The 20218-nt window shown below is 33.9% G+C and overlaps 1 protein-coding gene across 3 annotated transcripts in view; it reads right to left on the bottom strand.

The window, feature by feature from the left end:
* Window positions 1–20218, bottom strand: part of LOC130441135 (tyrosine-protein kinase Btk29A) — a 62404-nt gene that overhangs the window by 7853 nt on the left and 34333 nt on the right. For all 3 annotated transcript variants that reach the window (XM_056774685.1, XM_056774684.1, XM_056774683.1), the window contains 5 exons: window positions 19967–20095; window positions 15598–15791; window positions 10531–10702; window positions 5616–5784; window positions 21–258 (listed from right to left, as the gene is read on the bottom strand). In XM_056774685.1, coding sequence (XP_056630663.1) covers window positions 21–258; window positions 5616–5784; window positions 10531–10702; window positions 15598–15791; window positions 19967–20095 — 902 coding nt within the window. The remainder of the gene's footprint in view (window positions 1–20; window positions 259–5615; window positions 5785–10530; window positions 10703–15597; window positions 15792–19966; window positions 20096–20218) is intronic.

Genomic DNA, 20218 nt, shown 5'->3' with positions numbered 1-20218 from the left:
ATTAATACAAATTCACTTACCGTAAGCCCAAACATCTGATTTAGAAGAAAATCTCGTATAATTGAGTACCTCCGGAGGGGCCCATTTAATAGGAAATTTCGATCCACCTGAAGAAGTATACTGATCATCTAAAACGTATCTTGCCAATCCGAAATCTGCTACCTTTACTGTATTCTCAATGCCCACTAAGCAGTTTCTAGCTGCCAAATCTCGGTGAATGTAGTTATGCCTTTCCAAGTAAGCCATACCTTTACACACCTGCAGAAACAGAAAAAAAGATGTTTATCATTTATTTATCCAAAACATTTTAGGAAAAAAGTTTAGGTATATTATCAATTGTAATAACAAAACTAGTTTACAAAATTTATCTTTTTGTCCGACACCGCATATTTTGTGGTTAATGATGTTCACTAATGACTTGTTTTTATCATTTAAGCGTATATATTAATCAATAAATCTAAAACATAATTATTTTTGTAGAAAATCGATGAAACCCAAAATTAAATTAAATATTTTACAACATCAGCTAATTTTAATAAAGGAAATTTCATTATCAAATCAATTTTTTACATAGCTCATATTTCACTGTTTGTCTCTAAATTGAAACAACCTGTTTTTCTGAAGTTATGTGTTATGTGGTTGAAAATTTGGTAATTAGAATCTTTCTCTAGTTGGTATTTGCAACATTCTTATTGGCCATTTCCATATCTATAAATCTCACACATAACTTTTTTATTGAACTTTTTGTTAAGATCTATCAAATAAACAACTTAAAACTTTTCCCTTTGATCTTTCAATGCAAAGTATTCATTCACATGAATTCGTTGCAATTGTCATAGTCGAGTAGAGTCGTTTCTGCACGGTTTTGTGAGCCATAATTGTTTTTTAAATATTTGGTGCTTAAGTGAGTTGTGCTCAGTGTGTTGCATGGTTTAAAAATAGCGATATAGATGTTTTTTATGTTAAAAGCAAGCACAAGATGTAAACCCTTTTACACTCGAGTAACTCGAGTGGTGCCTGCCATGCGGAGATGCCTGTGGATATTTACAGGGTGTCTAGACCTGACGTGCATCTCAATTCCCGCAGTTTTCCCGCTTTTTCTAATTTTCCCGATATTAGTAAACCAATTTTTAGTAATATTCAATAAACAATAGCATTCAATACAAAAAAAATAATTATCGCTTTTTTATTGTTTTTTCATAAAGAATGATACATATTAGTTACTCATAACAAAATATAAATGAAATATATTATTGAATTAATGACTACTTATATTAATAGCGAATCACAATCACGGTTCATTTATTTATTCTTTTCTAAATTTTTGATTTGGTCATTTAAAGCTGATGTTTGTTCTAACAAGTTCTTTCGTTTTGCTTTCAATTCTTTAACTTCTTCTGCTTTTCTTTTTCTTTCATTAGACTCCTTTTGTTTTTGTGCATCTTCATTTTTTTTATTCTGACAGAACTCCACATATCTACTATGCGCCATTCGCACGTTCAACATCATTTTAGATGTGATAGATACGTGTTTGATGCCCCCTGCCGCAGTAACTGCATCATAAATGATGCGCAAGGCAACTAGACTGTTTTCCGCCTGATTTACAACGATTGCCTTTTTGTATACGGAAAATCCGCGCTCAACTGCTGCATTTCCATGAGATAAAATGAAAATTATTTCTAGAAAATTAATCAAGTTCGGGCAGGTCAAACCGGAATCTTCTATCAATTCTATCCAAAATTTATCAAGCCTTTTTACACTTCGATTATATATCTTCATGGATTGAATGGTGTTAGAAAATTGTAGAATATCTCGATACTCTTTTTTTATTTTGTCAGCCGTCGAGCCAGAAATCAACTTGTTCGTGTCAACCAGAACAGCCAAGCAAGAGTCAAGTCGCTGTAGAGCTACGTTGGATTGATGTGCGATTAAATTTGGATTCACACAAGTTATGTACTTTGTAAGTTTATACAATAGAGGTGATCGTTCTTGAATTTTTTTAATATTTTTAACGAAACAATTCTTACAATCAATCATGAATTTAGTCAATAATTCACCAGAGGGCTTGATTTTAGCATTCTTCAATGCGCTCTTAGTTGAAAATCCTATATCAATTTTGCTAGCAGGAAGCAAATTATGTATTGAAACTACAACTTTCTGTGCATTTCTCCGAAAATTCCCGATCTCGAAAAAAAATCCCGTTGTTTTCCCGTCTTTTCCCGCTGCCAAAAAATTCCCGCTTTTTTCCCGATTTCCCGATGGCTAGACACCCTGTATTTATCTTGAGCTTCTGTTAGGTGGTAGTGTTCAGAAAAGACGTGCTTTGGTAGATGATTCCACAGGCTTGCTTGCGAGCATTTTTTACGAAATGCGAATAGTCAAGAATAACTGGGGGTCAGATTTGGACTATGCGGTGGATGAGGAAGCAATTCAAAGTCTTATTCGTTCAATTTAACCATTATGAATCGGTGCATTGTCTTGTTGAAACAGTGGTTTTTCTTCGACATATAAGGTCTTTTTTTCTTGATTTCTGCAATCGCTATTGATTGTCTTTGTCTTTTGGAGATAGTCTATGAACAATATTTCATGCGCATTCCAAAATATTGAAGCCATAACCTTCCCAGCTCACCGTTGTGCTTTTGGATGCTTTGGATGTATCATCAACACGTTGTTTTTGATCGATTGTAAGTAAACGCAGCTCGCTCTTTGAAAAAATCTTTCCCATGGTTAAATGTGTTAAACATATTGCCTTCTGATATCTTTACGGCCTCAGCAATCTCACACACACTTGAAATAACGATTAGATATAAGCAATTTGTGGACTTTTTTGATGTTTTCTGGAGTAACCACCTCAATTGGACGACTAAAACTTTCAACATCATCGGTGTCTATACGACCACGTTTAAATTCAGCGCAAACCAATAACAAATGGTTCTTTTGGATGGAGCAGAGTCTGGATAAAACTTTTGAGGCCATTGTTGAGCTTGTACAGTACTTTTTTTCATCAATAAGCAATGATAAATTAACACATGAAATTGTTTTGAAAATAACAAAAATCGCTTGACTTAAATGGCTGTAATTTTTTTTACTAATCGAAATGTTTTGAAATTTTACACATAGTCTTTTGAAAGTTGGTACTTCGTAAACGTCATTTGGATACGACAATGACAGTGCCATCTGCGTGTCAGTTACACGACTTATTGAGTGATGTAGTATTCCAGAATTGGCGAAAAATACCTATTTTGAGTATTTTGAGATACTGTTTGATAAGAACGAGAAGTCTTGGGCTCCCAATTGTGTTTGTGAACCGTGTATAGAATATTTGAAATTACGGAAAAATAGTAAAAGAAGTGACTTTAAATTTGGACTATTTAGCGACAATAATGAAATTATTTTGAAAACTGTTATTTTTGTAGAGGGAATATAAACGGTTTAAACACTAAAAATCGGAACTAAATGGCAGTATTCAAGTGCTAATTGTGTTCAATGTCCAATGCAGAGCTCACGTGATTCCTAAGTACCTAAAAATAGATCTAAACTCTTAGAACAAGTTGTTAAAATCACTTCAACATTTTGAGTATGTTCAAATTTATGGTAATTGTTGCGTCTTGAAGAACTAATTCGTCTCAAACCGATAGAAGTGACGACAATAAATCTTTTATACATTGTTAGTTGTGGTTAATTGTTAGTGTATATGATAGAAATCAATTTTTGGTCAGTCAGCTAGTACCTTTTCATAATTATTACATATAGTTGCTGGCTTGGCTTGAGATACGTTGTCAAACCATTGAGTATTATCATAAGTGATTGTTTTTATAACCATATAAATCTTTTATTTTTTGTTCCAGAAAGATCTGGTGGCGCTACGATTTTTTAATAGTCATAAACCGCGATTAAATAGATTATATGAGTTTTCAGTGATCAATACGGACCACTTACAACATCTCGAATCGTACACAAGTCGTTGAAGGACTAAGTTCATCACAAAATTATGCTGATTTTGAAGGTATGTCAAATGAGCCACACCGTTTTTTTCCCCAAATGAGTTAAGATTATCTTGTAAGAAATTTAAATATTTCTTAATAAGCTTCAGAATTGTTAGCATCAAGACTGAAAGATAATCATTTGCATTCCTCAAATACTAAAATAAGTTTTTATCGTGAATGAGATAAAGAATTACGGCGTTATTTTTCCAAAGAAAACGCTATTACCTCATGTATATCAGATATCCAAAACTTGTTGATAAAAAGGGGATGGAAAGTGGTTACAACAGTATTGGGTAAAAGGATACTGGCCCTTGAGAGAAAATATCCTTCCACCAAAAGATATTAAACTGGGCATCACGAAACAGTTTGTAAAATCACTAGATAAAGACAGGAGCTGCTTTTCTTACATTTTTTAAACATTTCAACATTTCACAAATTAGACAACTTATGAAAGGTATACAGTTTAGAAATTCTATGACTAAGCTAGAACTAAAGGCTTGGACAGGTTTCCAAAAAATTTAGGAGATATTAGCGAAGAGCAGAGAGAGCGGTATGCATCAGGACTTACGCGCCATGAAAGAGTGCTGCCGTGGTCTCTGGGATACGGATATGATCACTATTGTTAATCTCTGATACGCCATTCTCCAAAGTCTATACATCAGAGAAATGCATTAGAACGAAGTTTTCAAAAATTGAATGAATAAAATGAATAAGTATGAATAAAAATCTTGATCATTAAAAACAGGTTAACTGTAGGCCACAATAAATCAATAAACGTGCATTTCAACTGAACCAAAAAAAACGTACCATTAGAATATAATAATTCTTGTATTTATATAACGTTCACCTTATAAATAAAAACATTAATATTTATATAAATATATATGAGAATCAGCAAATAGATAGATAGATAGATAGTTGTCGACAGTGACATTGCATCAACGTATTCACTGACCAGCGTGTTGTCAGAGGTCAATGAAAATATATTAGTAATGTGATAATATGGTTTTATTCAGTTCCCACTTATCGGAGGTCTTCCTCATCATACAACACTTGTAATCAGCAACAGTTAAAATTTCTTCAGCAACAGATGTACTGTAAACTAGTTTCGTAATTGTTTTCGCAAAATTCAAACAATTCAACAAAAATTTGGCAACTCTTGGAATTCCGAAAACTCACTCGATTTATGATGATAGTCAACATGTTAAATTCAATCGATCTTCATCTACCTAGTCTACTTTCAGAATTAGTTAACGGCTCAATACTATACAATGGGGGGAAATGCACAATCATTTGCCAATTGAAATCAAATATGGAACATTTTTTCCCTCTTTTATTTTTTTTTTATTTACAAGCAGATTGTAAACAATTGTTTGACAACAACGCATTCTCTCTCTTCCTCTCTCTGTTATGAGGAACAAAAATTGTCGGGATATTTAATTTGTAGTTCGACTTGGTAAATAAACTTTTTTAAAAAAGACTTTTCTTTTATCAATTAAAATTTTATCGTAGAAATGGATTGTTGTATGACTAATAGCTTGATACAGAATAAATTAAAGATATATGTATTAGAATCGATAATTTAGACTTTTTCAAAACTAAAAATATATAAAATGTTTAGTAACTTACCTGAATACACATATCAAGAAGCAAACCCTGATTGTTACTAAGTGATTGTTCATGCCTTCTTAGGTGATTTAAAAGGGAGCCGTACCTCATGTATTCTGTCACAATAAAAATAGGTCTATCCTTACTGCAAACGCCGTATAGTTGTACTAAATTGGTGTGTTGTAATTTTCTGCAGGAAAAATTTCGTCTTAAAAATAGCTATTTGTATAACAAGGGAGGAAGTGCTACTTTTCCTACCGAGGATGAAATTTACTGCATCGGACTGTCATCATTCAAGGGAGGAAAAGACACTTTACTCCCACGTTGTACATATGATTATTCCGCTTCCCTCAAATAATAAGTCATTTTATAATTATTTATGAAACTAACGAACAAAATTTATGAAAGGACTAAAACTTAGAAGTAAGTACAGATATTTTCATCTGTTTTTGACGTGGAAGGGCGACCTGAACTTTAATCATATTCAACATCCATTGCCCTATTTTTACGCGATCTATCTATGGTCTATTTTCTTCAGTTCCGCTTTTAAGTAATTACCAGATCATTTGCTTTTTTGTTTCCCCGAAAGCACCTGTGTGCTGGTAGTACCCAGATTACGAGAATAATGTTTTCTTTGCCAAGTTTCCTTGGTGTTTCTTGACATTTCATGACAACCTTAATTATTTGTTACTTGATGGCTACCAAAGTGCCAGATAGGATACCTGTACCTCTTTTCCTATAATTCTTGTCCAAATTAACTTGTGGATACCTTCGAAGGGCTAGAGTCTTCGCCTGGAAGTTGCTACGATGGAATCCTATTGATTCATATACACCTATTCTTTCTAATGCAGTATTGGAAGTGGTATAACATATTAAAGTATTGCATGACATTGCTATAAATACTCGTTCGAAAACAAGAAACCATTATTGTCTCTCACTTGTCTGACAACCGATATCGAGAAACATGGCACTAACTTTTTATTAAATAACATCACCATTGATGTCGTTGAATTTTTAAAATCTTAGGGCTTGTTGTGGACAATTCCTTGAAATGGGAGTTACATATACCGCCTTATCTAAAGTATTAAGTTCCTCCTGTTTTGCGCTGAAATCAATTTCCAAAGAACTGAACTTATCCACCTCCTTAACAATTTATTATGCCCTTATTAAGTCGCATCTTCGATATGCCTTTCTGGGATATGAGTGATGTGACTCAATTTGAGTGAATCTTCAAATTACAAAAGAGAGCTGTTAGATATTTACTCTGACTAAACAGCAGCACACATTGCAGGGACTTCTTTAAGAAATTAAAAATTCTGACTCTTATTCATCTTTGAATCCGTTTGCCTAATTCGTAAGCACACTTCTCCAATTTCAGAAAGATCGTTACACGGCTATTCACGTTCATAATTAGTTAAGGGCTCAATATTTTGCATTGCAAAAAAATGCACAATCATTTGCCAATTGAAATTAAATCGATATCATCTTTTCCCGTATTTCGCAATAATTTGAGGGCATATTTACTGGAAAGTGCCTTCTACACTTCTCTCTCTCTCTCTCTAACAATGTTTGCTTCTATAGTAGCAAACTTACAAGTGAATACGACTAGACGATTAAAAATAACGATACAAGGTACTTTTAAATTTGAAATCAAACAAAAATTTACTACCCAATATCAGACAAAGTATTCTGTAAAACAAGTTGGAAGTCACTATTTTTAATAATTGAAGACCTCCCTGGAAAAACGTTTGTACTGAAATGTTTGCCATATCGGCGATTTTAATGGAATAACATTCAATCTGACCTACGCACGTGGCTGGTAATTTGCTGTCGCGTGACAATTGAACAGTAAGTGGTGGGATGAGTTGGCAAGTTTGCTTAATAGTGGAATAACGTTTGAACCGTTTAGAAATGAACGAAGCACTTGCTGTTGTGATGTCACCAGCCGGTTTAAAATCTTTAAATAAGGTAAAAACGAAAAACTAACGTCACAGGAAGGCCAATAAAAGACGCATATCAAGACAACAGGAGAAAGCTATGTGATAAGGATAAGAAAAACCTGGAAAACAAGGACCATTGCTGGCAAGTGATTGTATGTGATTGTTTACTCTAGTTTTTGTTGAAGAAAATGTAAATGTCAGTACAAATGTGAAGAAATAAGTAACGCTGAAAAGGAATACCTGTATACACACTTTTATAAAGCAAACCTTTCATAACAAAGTGCAGTTAAAGGTTTCCTGCATGGATTTGTACTGTAATATTAAAAGACATGTAACCAGGGTTAGCATGTTTTAAGCAAATTTTTTTTAAATGGGGGCCAAGGCAAAGTAAACGTAACTAAGACATTATACAAAGTGGAATTAGGTCATTTTTGGTAATAAATATAATTTATTCTAATCTAATTATATTTGTATAAAATTTAGATTCTTACAAAAAATTTCTAGACATTTTTTTAGGGATAAGGGCTTAAGTCGAAAGCACCTCCCCGTAGATCCGGTACTGGTAATATCTATCAGAGTTAGAGCAATTTTCTAAAGAAGTTAATTATGTTAGCCCATATTTCTGGGCATTCTCTAATAGTGAAGTTGTCTTTCTCAACTTCATCTAGAGCAATTGATGTTTCTTTCAATTTTACTAAGTAGTCTTGCCCACTCATTTTTAAGTTTAATTGGGCAGCAATTTGGTAGAAAATAATTTATAATCATCAATTTTCTTGCTCGACTGATTTAAGCATGTTTTGAACACGTTTTTTGCAAATAATTTCAAACTGTTTAAAACACAAAAAACAGTTTTTAACGAAAAAAACATGTTTTTTTTTTCTTAAAAAACATATTTTCTCCAACCCTGCATGTAACGCCACAAAATGTAATTAAACGACATTGTTCTTTCAGGTATTATCTTACATTTCATGGAAGAAGATATGCTGTATACTAAAAAACTATATATACACCACGAAGAATTCAATTGCTTCTCGAAAAACTTGAAAATGGGCAGTCTACGGAGGATAAAAGAGGTAAACACTTAAAATGCCCTCACAAAATTCAAGAAAATTTAAGAAATATGATAGAATGTAAAAAAAAATCTCCGTGCCTTCTACTCTTAGTGTGCAAAAAATGTTTGAATTAATCCAGGAAAAGTTTAAGCAGCCTAAAATAAAGCTTCATTTATATAGGCATGTTTTTCATGAAGATTTTGATCTTCGTTTTGGTGTACCTCGAACCGACATTTGCGCAGGATGTTATTTATTGTATACTAAGTTGGAAGGATAAGAGAAGTAGAGGCAGGCCGCCAACAAGATGGAGTGACGATGTAAAGAAAATTGCAGGAAATTGGATACATACAGCTCAAGATAGAGATAGATGGTTTAAACTAGAGGAGGCCTATATCCAGCAGTGGATGGAAGATGGCTGATGATGATGAAGTTGGTGAGCTCGGAAAATGAATATGAAAGTAGAAAGCGAATGACATCTTATAAAATCCGAGAAAAGTTACGTACAGCAGGTACTTTTTTCTTCTACATTGACGCACAGTAATGCCTTCTACCAGCAGCATCAGTTTTCAACTTATCACGACCGCTAACGTGGATCTATGGAAATCCCCTCCTGCTTGCTCTCCTTTATACTTTCACATTTAAAGCCGCTTGAGAGGTGTGAATCGAGGTCTTTAATCATCTGGTCCGACAGATGTGTCGACCAAAATAACATTTTTAAAATTAATGCGTTGTTCACCATTTAATTTTGTGGAACTATTTTTCTCAAGTAGAACAAGAATTTGTATGCAGTGGTCACAGTTTTTTGCCTTGTGATCGTAATTTCGCTCTCATCGAGAGGCAAAAAACATCGTTTAGACATCACTGTATTTTAAAAAATTACCTTTCAACCAAAAGAATTTAGAGTTACAAAAGCAATATGATTGTTATTTAAAAAAGAGGATCCAAGATATGTTTCTGTAAGGTCATCACAATCTGTTCTTATGCCGTGGAAAACTGTTACATTAAGAAGAAGAATACGTCCATTTACTGGAGTTGAAAACATGCCAACACCAACTCCAGTTATAGCTGAGAAAAAGGCAAATTTATTTAATATGTACAACTACATAGAAGATGAAGAGATAAGGATTTTTTTTCTAACTTTTCCAAGTGAAGAAAAGTAGACAAATATGTTTTAATATTTTAATTCGGGTTTACATTTATGATTACCTTATATTAAGATTTCCTGTTAGGTTTTAAAAATACATAATTATCTATCACTTTAAGAATACTGTTACGAACAAGTACGCGATATGGATCCTAGAGCCGATCCTGTCCGATTGTAGTGGAATTATAAAATTCGGCGGAAGCCCGGCGCCTTTGGTATACGTTGGAAATACCCGGAATCCGTTTGTTTTATATAAGTTTTTATTATAGCAGGCGGTTTATTTACATTGTGTCTTTTGAATAATTTCTAGGAAGGTCTATTTATGTATTTGTTTTGTTTCTTTATTTTCTAGTTTCGAGAATTCTTTTGGAACATATAAAAGAAGTTTATGTATCGCAGTTAGTTAGTTTATAATAAATAGTTGTAGTGAACAGACCAAAATAGAAAGTAATAGAAGAATTTAAATAAATTATCTAAGTTAATTAAGTGATAGTAATAAGTTAGTATAGTGTATATGTGTCCTAGTTAATACTAAGATTTAATAAACAATTTACGACCTTACGAAATTGAGACTCTAATAGAAAAGAATAAAAAAACGCTTCCTAAAAAAGATTATTCTGTTGCTTACACCGTTGTTCCAGGGAGTTCTTCAATTAATGATCGAATATTGATGAGAAATATTACAAAATTTATCAATCCGTGGAAATTAACTGTCTTGATAATTCAAAAATTGTATTAATAAAAAAATGTTGGTTATTTATTATTAAGAACAGAATATAAATGGTATGTTCAAAACTTACGTCATAACTTTAGCTTCTTCTATAAAATCATCTTCAGACATAGTACCTTCTTTCATCATTTTCACAGCTACATCAATGGAGCCCCTCCATTTCCCTCTCCTTACAACTCCAAATTGTCCAGATCCAAGTTCCTCTAATAGCATTAGTTCATTGGGGTCAATTTCCCATTTGTCTTAAATCGAAAAAAAAAAGTTCAGAAACAAAGATTCAGTCCCAGTTTGTTTTCTCTAAGAAACAAAAATCATATAAAATTACAGTGTTTAACAACTCAACAAAGTAAATACATCTCTAGATGATCAAGTTATTTCATTTTTGCCTTATAATTTTTTGTAATGCTGCCTAGCAATAATTTATTAAACAGAACTTAAACGAGAAAAAAAAAGAAATATACCCTCCAGGGAGGGCTCTGGGAATTTTTTTAATCTGAATAAATCTGAGCGGAAAGAGGACCATCCCAAAACAGCGAAGTTATGGAGAGACTTAGGACTTGGCACCTCCATATCGATTGGGAGTATGTGATATCGACAGCATCCTTCTCTTGGGGACCCTATTAAAACTAAATTTAGCTTATATAGACCAGAAGGTCGATAAACATCGTGGCAACGGCTGAATGGAAGTCGGTTGATTGCTGTCTCGAACGATTCCCCTGGGGCACTGGATCACACCCCACTGTATCCAGACCTTGATCCAGCACGCGTGGATCTAATAGAGTGTATCAACCCTTCCCTAGCTATTCGTGGGAGCAACCATGAATGAAAGGGAACAAACAAAAAAAAACCAAAAACAACAGAACACCACAAAACCTAAGACGCCATCAACCTTTCAAGTGAGAATACCTCAAGAGGAAGGGAAACAGGGAGAAGAGAGATCTCCCTCTTCCACAAGGCATGAGAAAAGAATACCGGAGCTGGGCCCACCGGAAAGCAAAGACGACTTACTGACGCGTGGACTCAGTGGAGCAGGATGCCAATGATATCTTTGCAACCCCAGCAAAGGGTTTGCACCGGAGGAGGGAAAAACCAAAGCATTGGAGCACAAATTCAAGGTTGGTGGAAGAAAGCACCATCTTTAGCTTCAACAAAAGGTATTGAAGCTGCCCCAACCCAAAAACCTGGAAAGAAGAAAAGAGGAGAAGCGGGCATATTCTACGAAAGGTAGCTACGCAGCTGCAGTCAAACTTATGAGTGTGATTATTCTACCGCTGGTGTTGTCTAAGACTAATCTCAAGCAAACTTCGGTGGAAGAGGCACTAGTGGAAAATATGTTTCCTGGATGGAGCTTAAGATCCAACTCACAGGCATCCACTTTCGGCCGGGACTAATTATCGTGGAATGTGAAACACAAAAGTCGGCAGAGTGGTTACGGCGGAAGGCTCCACACCTCGGAAGGTGATCTAATGACGTGTGCACTAGAAGATATCTTGAAAGCACTTGAAAGCGTCACTTTAGAACTCCCTAGGAGTGAGAAGATGGAGGAAAAACGACTTCTACAGCTGATTACAGAACAAGGAACTGCACACTTCACAATGGGAAGTCCCAAATCCGACGAAAGCAAGATCTGAGTAGATATTATCTACAAAGATATTCACAAATTCATAGAAAAGTAATATCTCATTGTGCACAATGGAACTATCGTAATATAAAGATATTTACATTTATCGGATAGTAGAGCAGCCCTCCAAGCATCTGACTTTCAAAGACATTGAATCAAAGCTAGTTTGGGAATGCACACAATCTTTGAACTCACTGGGAGCAAACAACAAAGTTACTCTAATGTGGGCATCCGACTACACCGGAGTGCACGGCTTTGAATAAACTTATCACTTGGCGGAGAAAGGTGGGACAATTCTTTTCATAGGACCACAACCTTTTATAAGTTTTTCAAAGTGCCATCAAGTCTTGGTCATAAAAAAATGGGAAAGCAGAAACGTGTAGTAAGACCCCAGGTGTATACCATCGGAGAAATTTCTTTCTTATTCTACCCATTGGTCTAAAAAGGCTCTTTCATTAAGCAATGATGAACTAAGAAGAGTTACTGGTATGCTCACTGCACTGTCCTGTGAATTACTATCTGAATAACATCCTGATAGCTCTTGTCGTTTCTGATGTGAGTGCGAGACTTCTTGAGGCCAGAAGAGGAAAGCCGTATAGCCCACAAGCAGGTATTTCACTTTTCAAAGTAAATGCTACCTGACTGGTAAACAGTTACAACAGATACAAAATAGATCAATAAGTCAAAGTGTTAGCGAGGTAGATTCGCAACTTCTAAACTCTAGTTTATCTAATCCAATCAAGACAGCGAGAACAAATTAAAATATCAAGATTCAAACTAGGCCATACTCGAATTAAGGATATCCCAAGAAGATCACTTAAAATATAACAAGTGACCGTTGAACATAATCTGGACTGTCCAGTGAACAAAAATCTAGTAACTCTACAACAAATACAAAGAACATTACAATACCTAGAATACATCAAACTGTAATGTCTAGTAAATGTTAACTCTCTGTAGGACAAGATATCAAATTTTAAAAATAAGCAGTGAAAAACGTTGCATCATAAAGGTAGCTTATTTTGAAATTGTTTGAAATAATTGTTGTGTTTAATGCAGCGGAAAGCAACGCCACACTGCTAGCACTTTATTTGCAACCCACAAGAGCACTTCGTATACTAATAGTGTACCTTTGTGTCGTTTGATTGAAGTTCGTTTCCGTCAGAGCGACAGTTTTTCAGTTTCGATGGTACACCAGGTTTATAAAAAGTTGTAGCAACTTCGAGCCGGAAATCAGCTGAGTTCAATTGTTTTTCCTCCAAACCCTCAGTTTTAAGAATTCTGGTTGCATTCGTACATTACATGTTCATTGAGAAATAACTAATTTAAAAAGACAATCGGCTGGTAATTCGTGAAGGAGTTTTTGGAGGTATGCTCACGTATAATCTTGGTAGTCCCCGTTATATTTTTATGTATTCTTTTCTCGGAAAGAATGTTATCCATAAGTAGCGTTTTCAAATTTTTTTTTGTTTCCAGTAAGGTATATCTATCTCGATATAGAGAAACTTCCACTTATAAACGAAAATTCAACACATTCGATAATCGCTCTATGAGATGGAATAAGTACACTTTGAAAATCAATATGAGATAAATGGATATAATTTAAAAATTTCTGTAATTTTACAAAGATTCTGTGACAAAATGCACCAAAATAAAACTTATACTTTATACTTTCCATACTATAACTGATTTATTACCCTGAAGTCGTTTTCGAGTACGTTCGATATCAAGGTTTAACTATGTGAAAACCATTTTTCGAACTTAATCAGTAGGATATGCACAGAGCAACATAAAAATTCTAGAGTGAGGATGTCCGATCCATGACAAAAATATTGCAATATTGCCCATTTCTGTACTATACAACTTTTCAATCCATTTTTCCCGAAAAATCGTAACTTATTCACCAAGGGGTCGGAAGAAACGGAAAGACCCAATTACAGAATTATTCCAGGCCCTCTAATGGGGAAAGTAGGCAAAACTGGAAAAAACCTTTCGGCCAAAAGTTGTGCGAAATTATATGCTCTATAAGGCTGCCAATTAACTTTTTTCTCTAGGATGCATAATTTTCCTGGAAAATCGGAAAAACTACCCCTAGTGGCAATAATTTGCGTTATTCAGAAACAATTTTCGGACAAAAGCTGTCGGGAACTTCGTATACTACAATTTTGCCATTTATAATTTCCCCGGAAAAGCATAGTTTTCCAGAAAATGCAAGAAATGAGATTTGAAAACTTCCGCGCGCTGTCTAGTGGCGTAACTATGCAAAACAAAATGTTCAATGGCAAAGTTGGAGGAAATTTAATTATCTACAACTCTTCTGGGTTAAGTTCAATAGAAATTTTCGGTACATATATGTCAATTTCTATACCCCTCCCCATTTTCAGGTAACTGGAATTCAATTTTAGACGGTCAAAATACATCGGAATTGACTGGTCTCGTTGCTATGGGGAAAATGTTTAATTTGAGTTGGCAGAAGATCTTTTTTTCGTTTCTCATTTTATTTGAAAACATCCCTTACTTAAAATGATATATAAAAATAATTATAAGTTTTTCGTTTATTATCTATTATTTATTTTAATAACACTTATTAATGAAATGAAAATAGTTTAAATATCGCTAGTCATCAATATTAAGTATGTAAAATTCATATTTTACATAATAGCATGGCTTTTTGCCCTCTTTTGCTCTACCTCTATCTCTAACCACTCTAATGTTGGCATCTCGAAACCCAGTGTGAAAAGATAGGTAGGGCGAGTCCATAATCTTTAATAGGCCCCCATGATGTAAACACCCTAAGTGTAAGTGTGTAATAGATTCAAATTCCAACAAAAAAATTAGCACTTGTTAAATAACTTGATTCACAAATTTGAAAAATTATTAACTTAAAATATAAATAAAGTGGTTTCAATAATCTGACTTCTGTTCTCGTTGGATGATAAGATTATATATGACAATATATGCGCGTTTATACTCTCTTAAATACTAATCCTATTGTATACAAAAACTATAATTAATTATATTTGTGGTCGTTAGAGTTACATCAATACAAAAATAATGGTAAGTAATTTGATAAGTTAATGTTAACTTCAAGTGTCTGAAGGATATATGGAATCTCTTAAGTAAGGCGTTGAGGACGGCCCGTCTACAAAATAAATCTTACAATACAATAGTAAGTAGAAGTTAAATATGTAGATTTATGATACTTCGCAGTCAAAGTAGCGATATAGTTCACTAGTTATTTCTAAAAGGTAATTGGAAACGTCAGGTGGAATGAACTATATTTGTAGAATAAGCAATTTCAACATCAATGTTTGCTTGTGGGATTTTTTGGGTAATTAATAAAGAGAAATAAGAGTTTAGAATTCATGATGTGCGTTTGATTCAAGCAGACTCGAACCTAAGACCAATAAATATGAACAATAAAAGTAGAATATTACACTATGTGGATTGAAATGATTTTTTCATGGGTTCTGACGGATGAACCTATAGAAGAAATCCTTTATGGATAGTACTTACCATGACTAAGTCCTGCTGTGGCTGGGGCAGGTCTATCACAAGGGCTCGTCTTCAATCTCGATGCTAGCCCACCACTGTTATGCTTATGATAGTTGATCAAATCCGGTATAGAACTACAACAATGTTTTTCAGAGAGGAAGTATTCACCTCTAGCATTCACTTTGATGTGGTAGTGTTTTACGTGCGGATGAGGTCTAGAATATAAAAATATAAAGGTCAGATTCAATGTAGTAAGTGAATAATTCAATATATTATGTATGTATTTATTTTTTTCTTACTATATAGCCTAGATGACGGTTGTCTGTACCGAAAACTCTTGTATCATAGATTTTTTATTTAACATCAACAAGACAAAGTTTATGATCATTAATAAGAACAATAAAAAACCAAGAGTGAAGACCAAGCAAGAAATAGTGACAACAAATAAGGGAACTGGGTGCAAAAGAAGAAAAAACAAAAAAAAAAGAAAAAAAAAGGAATTGAGGAGGATGGTAAAAGCAGTAGAATGAGTAACGGTTGGGAAACTAAATACATATTTCAGGAGTGGATTATATTACAAATTCAGGTAAAATAAAAAATTATCATAAAAGTAGCCTCGAGAAACACTTAGAAATCATTATTAGAATTGTAGGTCCATCACTAGAGGGCGTATTTGAAAATATGAAATTATAAAAGCGAAATTTTTTAAAATATACCCAATTAAGTGGTAATTTATATTAGATAATCGAATTATTCAGCAAATTCTGCACAGATCCCACTGTCTACCTTACCACTACACCAACACTCACAATTACATTGTCTGACGTTTCGATAACAAAGTTATTGTCTTCAGGTAAAGAGTTTACTTTCAGTCTATGAAGATGATAACTTGGTTATCGAAACGCGCATCAGACAGTGAAATTGTGAGTGCTGTTGTAGTGGTAGTGTAAACAGTGTGTTCAGTATCATCTAGGTCTGATTCGAGTATCGTAGCGAGACTGAAACGCGCTTTAAACAGTGAAATTGTGAGTACTGGTATAGTGGTAGTATAAACAATGTGATCAGTATCATCTAGGTCTGATTCGAGTACCGTAGTGAGACTGAACTGCGCGTCATACAGTGTAATCGTGAGTGTTGGTACAGTGGTATTGTGATCACCAAGTATTCCAAAAATTCCAACTGTGCATTTTTCATTTCACAAGTTTGAATCTACACCTTCAAATAACGAGGGAGGAGAGTGGGAACCTTGTAATGAAAAAATGCTTGTAAGTTCGGTTTCACTCAGGTTTTGTCCTACAATACAGAGCATATAAATTCTAAACGATTTAATTAGCAACGTGTATGCTAGAAGGCGTTGTCTAATATATATATATATATATATATATATATATATATATATATATATATATATATATATATATATATATATATATATATATATGTATATATATATATATATATATATACTAAATTAACAATAAATTAGCGATAACCGCAAGTCTTTATAAATACCATATTTTGTTATACTCTATGTGATTGAGATGAAGCGACCTGGGTGGAAACGGTAGATGAAGAAAGCCTTGAATTTCTATTTCTTCTGAAACCTTATCAGCTCGTTATGGCCTCGAATTACCATACCAAAAATTGGCAGTATGTTTACCACTGCCTTTAGCATTAAAAAGTCTCCTTTTTAGGATTCTATAGGTATTTAGAGGAACATCACTACTGGTTGTTGTCTTCCAGCTCTTCGTCTTTTGACAACTGTTCCACATTGATTTAATTTACAACATTTGTCGAGAAGACTGATCAATAGTTAATGTTGTTAGCATTGTTAAAATTGAGTGAACTCTTTAAATATTTTCCGCAGTCGTTCAATATTTTTATACAAACAAAAATAATCAGCTCCGACTTAAAGCTGCTCATCACACAAAACCAAGTAATCTTATTGCAATAATAAGATTATTATGAGTTTAGTTTAAATTACTGCAGTTAGGACAATGTAAGAACATTCCATCCAGAATAAATTTTTAATATCCGTTTTGGGAACCAGCCTAATAGACGTTTGAAGAAAATTCTCACCTTTCACTCGTCATTTCTTAAGATATCTTGGGTCAGAAAAAAAATTTAACTTACGGTTATCGCTAATTTAATGTTAATTTAGTTTACATTTAAAAGATCTATTCAAATTTTTATGCTTCTATTTAATTATATGAAAATGAATCACAATATCTAAAATGTACGAAACATGCCCTCTAGTATTCAAGTTGCTAATTAAATTGTTTAGAATTTATATATTTTGTATTGATGGACAAAAGGTCTTTCAAACAACATCAAGTTTATAAAAATTGGATTAGCAGAACCGAACTTACAAGCATTTTTTCATAATAAGGTTCCCACTCTCCCCTACCTCTTATTTGGAGGGATAGACTAAAACTTGTGATATTAAAAATGCGCAGATTTTGTTGAAGAAGTCGATTTTTGTATATAAAGTGCCACTTAATTGAGTGAATTTTAAAAAAATTCGCTTTTGTAATTTTATATTTTCCAATACGCCCTCTAGTGGTGGACCTAAAATTCTGAAAATAATTTCTATGTGTTTCTCGGGGTCACTTTTGATACAATTTTTTGTTCTCTGAAACAGTAATATGATCCGTTCCTGAGATATGCCCGACGGCTAATCTTAGTTGCTCACTCGGGACATGTGGAACCAGGACCTTAATTCGGCACCTGAAAAGGTACTAGAGAAGAACAAGATCTTTACTTTAACGTACGGAATGTAGCTGAGTATTAGTATGAAATGACTTACATAAATAAGAGAAAAATATTTACCAGCCAGGGTCCACTCTTATCTCAAACAAATGATTATTTTACGAAGATGGTCCCAGAAACAACTTGCCTGACTTAGAGATGGCGGTAGCTGCTTAAAAAATACCACTGTATTAGAAAGTACACAATCTATACAGCAGTTATTTTGAGACTGAAGATGTTACGTTGTTTAGTCTTTGTTTCGCAGCCATCAATAGCGAACGTTTTCAGTGAATTTGTAAACAAGGAAAAAATTGGTCATCGTTATGTGATACAATATTTTTATTTGGAAGGCTTTAGCCCAACCAATATAAAAACTGAACTAGATTTTACTCTGGATGAGACTGCTCCTTCAATATCAACAGTAAAATAATGGATAGTAAAGTATAAACGAGGCCGTACGACCTGCGAAGACCATCATCGCAATGTTCGACCAAATGAGGGGACGACTCCAGATATATTGAAGAAAATCCATAAAGCGGTTCTAGATGATCGTTGACTGATAGTGCATAGCCTAGCAGGCATTTCAAAATGTAGGGTATATCACATATTAACTGAAAATTTGGACATGAGAAAGATGTGCGCAAGATGAGTGCTGCGTTTGCTCACAATGGAACAATAACAGCGTCGTGAAGATGTTTTCATCCAGTATTTGGCAATGCTACACAAAAATAAAGCCGACTTTATGCGCCGTTTCATAACCATGGCTAAAAAGAAAATGTTGTTTCCTCAAGACACCAGTTCGCATATCTGTTATTGCAATGACCAAAATTAATGTATTAAAGTTTGTATTGCTACCTAATGCACCCTATTCACCAGATTTAGTCTCCTCGGATTATTTTCTGTACTCAGAATTGAAAAAATATCTCAGTGGAAAAATTTTCCTTGTTTCGCTTAAAAATTCTAATAACCTTTAATATACAAACTAATGCAAAAGTTATATCAAAGATGGGAGTAGAAAATAAACTCTTACACATTTATTAATGCTTAAAAACTATAATGTCTTGGGTACAGAAAGAGCTGACATAAAGAAACTTTTGATGTAAAGTTTAAGGAATAAGAATCTGGGTTGAATAATAGATGGCGCTTTACATCAAAATGTTAGTAGTGACTTGAAATGGTTTGACCTGGAGCAGTATTTATAGCCGAGATAAATTCCTCAATAGTTGCAGGTTTTCTGCGGTTTCGCTGCAACCTTGTGAACCGATTCTCCAGCCAAATGGCCGACGATAGGGAAAAATGCATAATTTAAAATAAACAAATAAATAAAAACATCAAATTTCAAAAAACCAAAAAAAGCTCCTCCAAAAATAAAAAAAACAAATCGAGAAGGGCTGTTATTGCTTACAAGCTTCAATTTCGTTTTCTTTCGGCCCTCCTAATCTCCTAGGCAAACACAACCCAACGAAATCCCCACAACCCCAGCCCTGCAGAGGAGCTATTCCTATATCAGGGCCAACTCAAACAAACCACCTTCCTTATAAAAATCATCCTTATCCTACCAAACGTTAACCAACGAATCTTTTTCTCTCTCTCTCCTGAAGATAAATGAAACATTTTTTTCTGTAGACGCACTAATACTTACATTTTGGTATATAAAGATAGAGTATAGAGTCCTTTTGTTGAAGAGTTTCTAACCACAAAACATCCTTCTTTATCTTCGTGTTTTAGCAGCGATTCTGCTCTCTGTCTAGACATATCATTAACATACCAACTGAAAAAATATATTTTTTTAATAATTTTCTACCAAATCGCAAAAGGGTTGCAAGGAATAAAAATTCTGTTCTATTTAATGAAATAAATTTCTTTAATTTCTCATTTCTTGAACCTTTTGATA

This window comes from Diorhabda sublineata, chromosome 3, assembly GCF_026230105.1.
Source record: "Diorhabda sublineata isolate icDioSubl1.1 chromosome 3, icDioSubl1.1, whole genome shotgun sequence".
NCBI classification, from domain to species: domain Eukaryota; kingdom Metazoa; phylum Arthropoda; class Insecta; order Coleoptera; family Chrysomelidae; genus Diorhabda; species Diorhabda sublineata.
The sequence above is the reverse complement of the archived record's forward strand: the minus strand, read 5'-3'. Positions and strand labels throughout refer to the sequence as shown.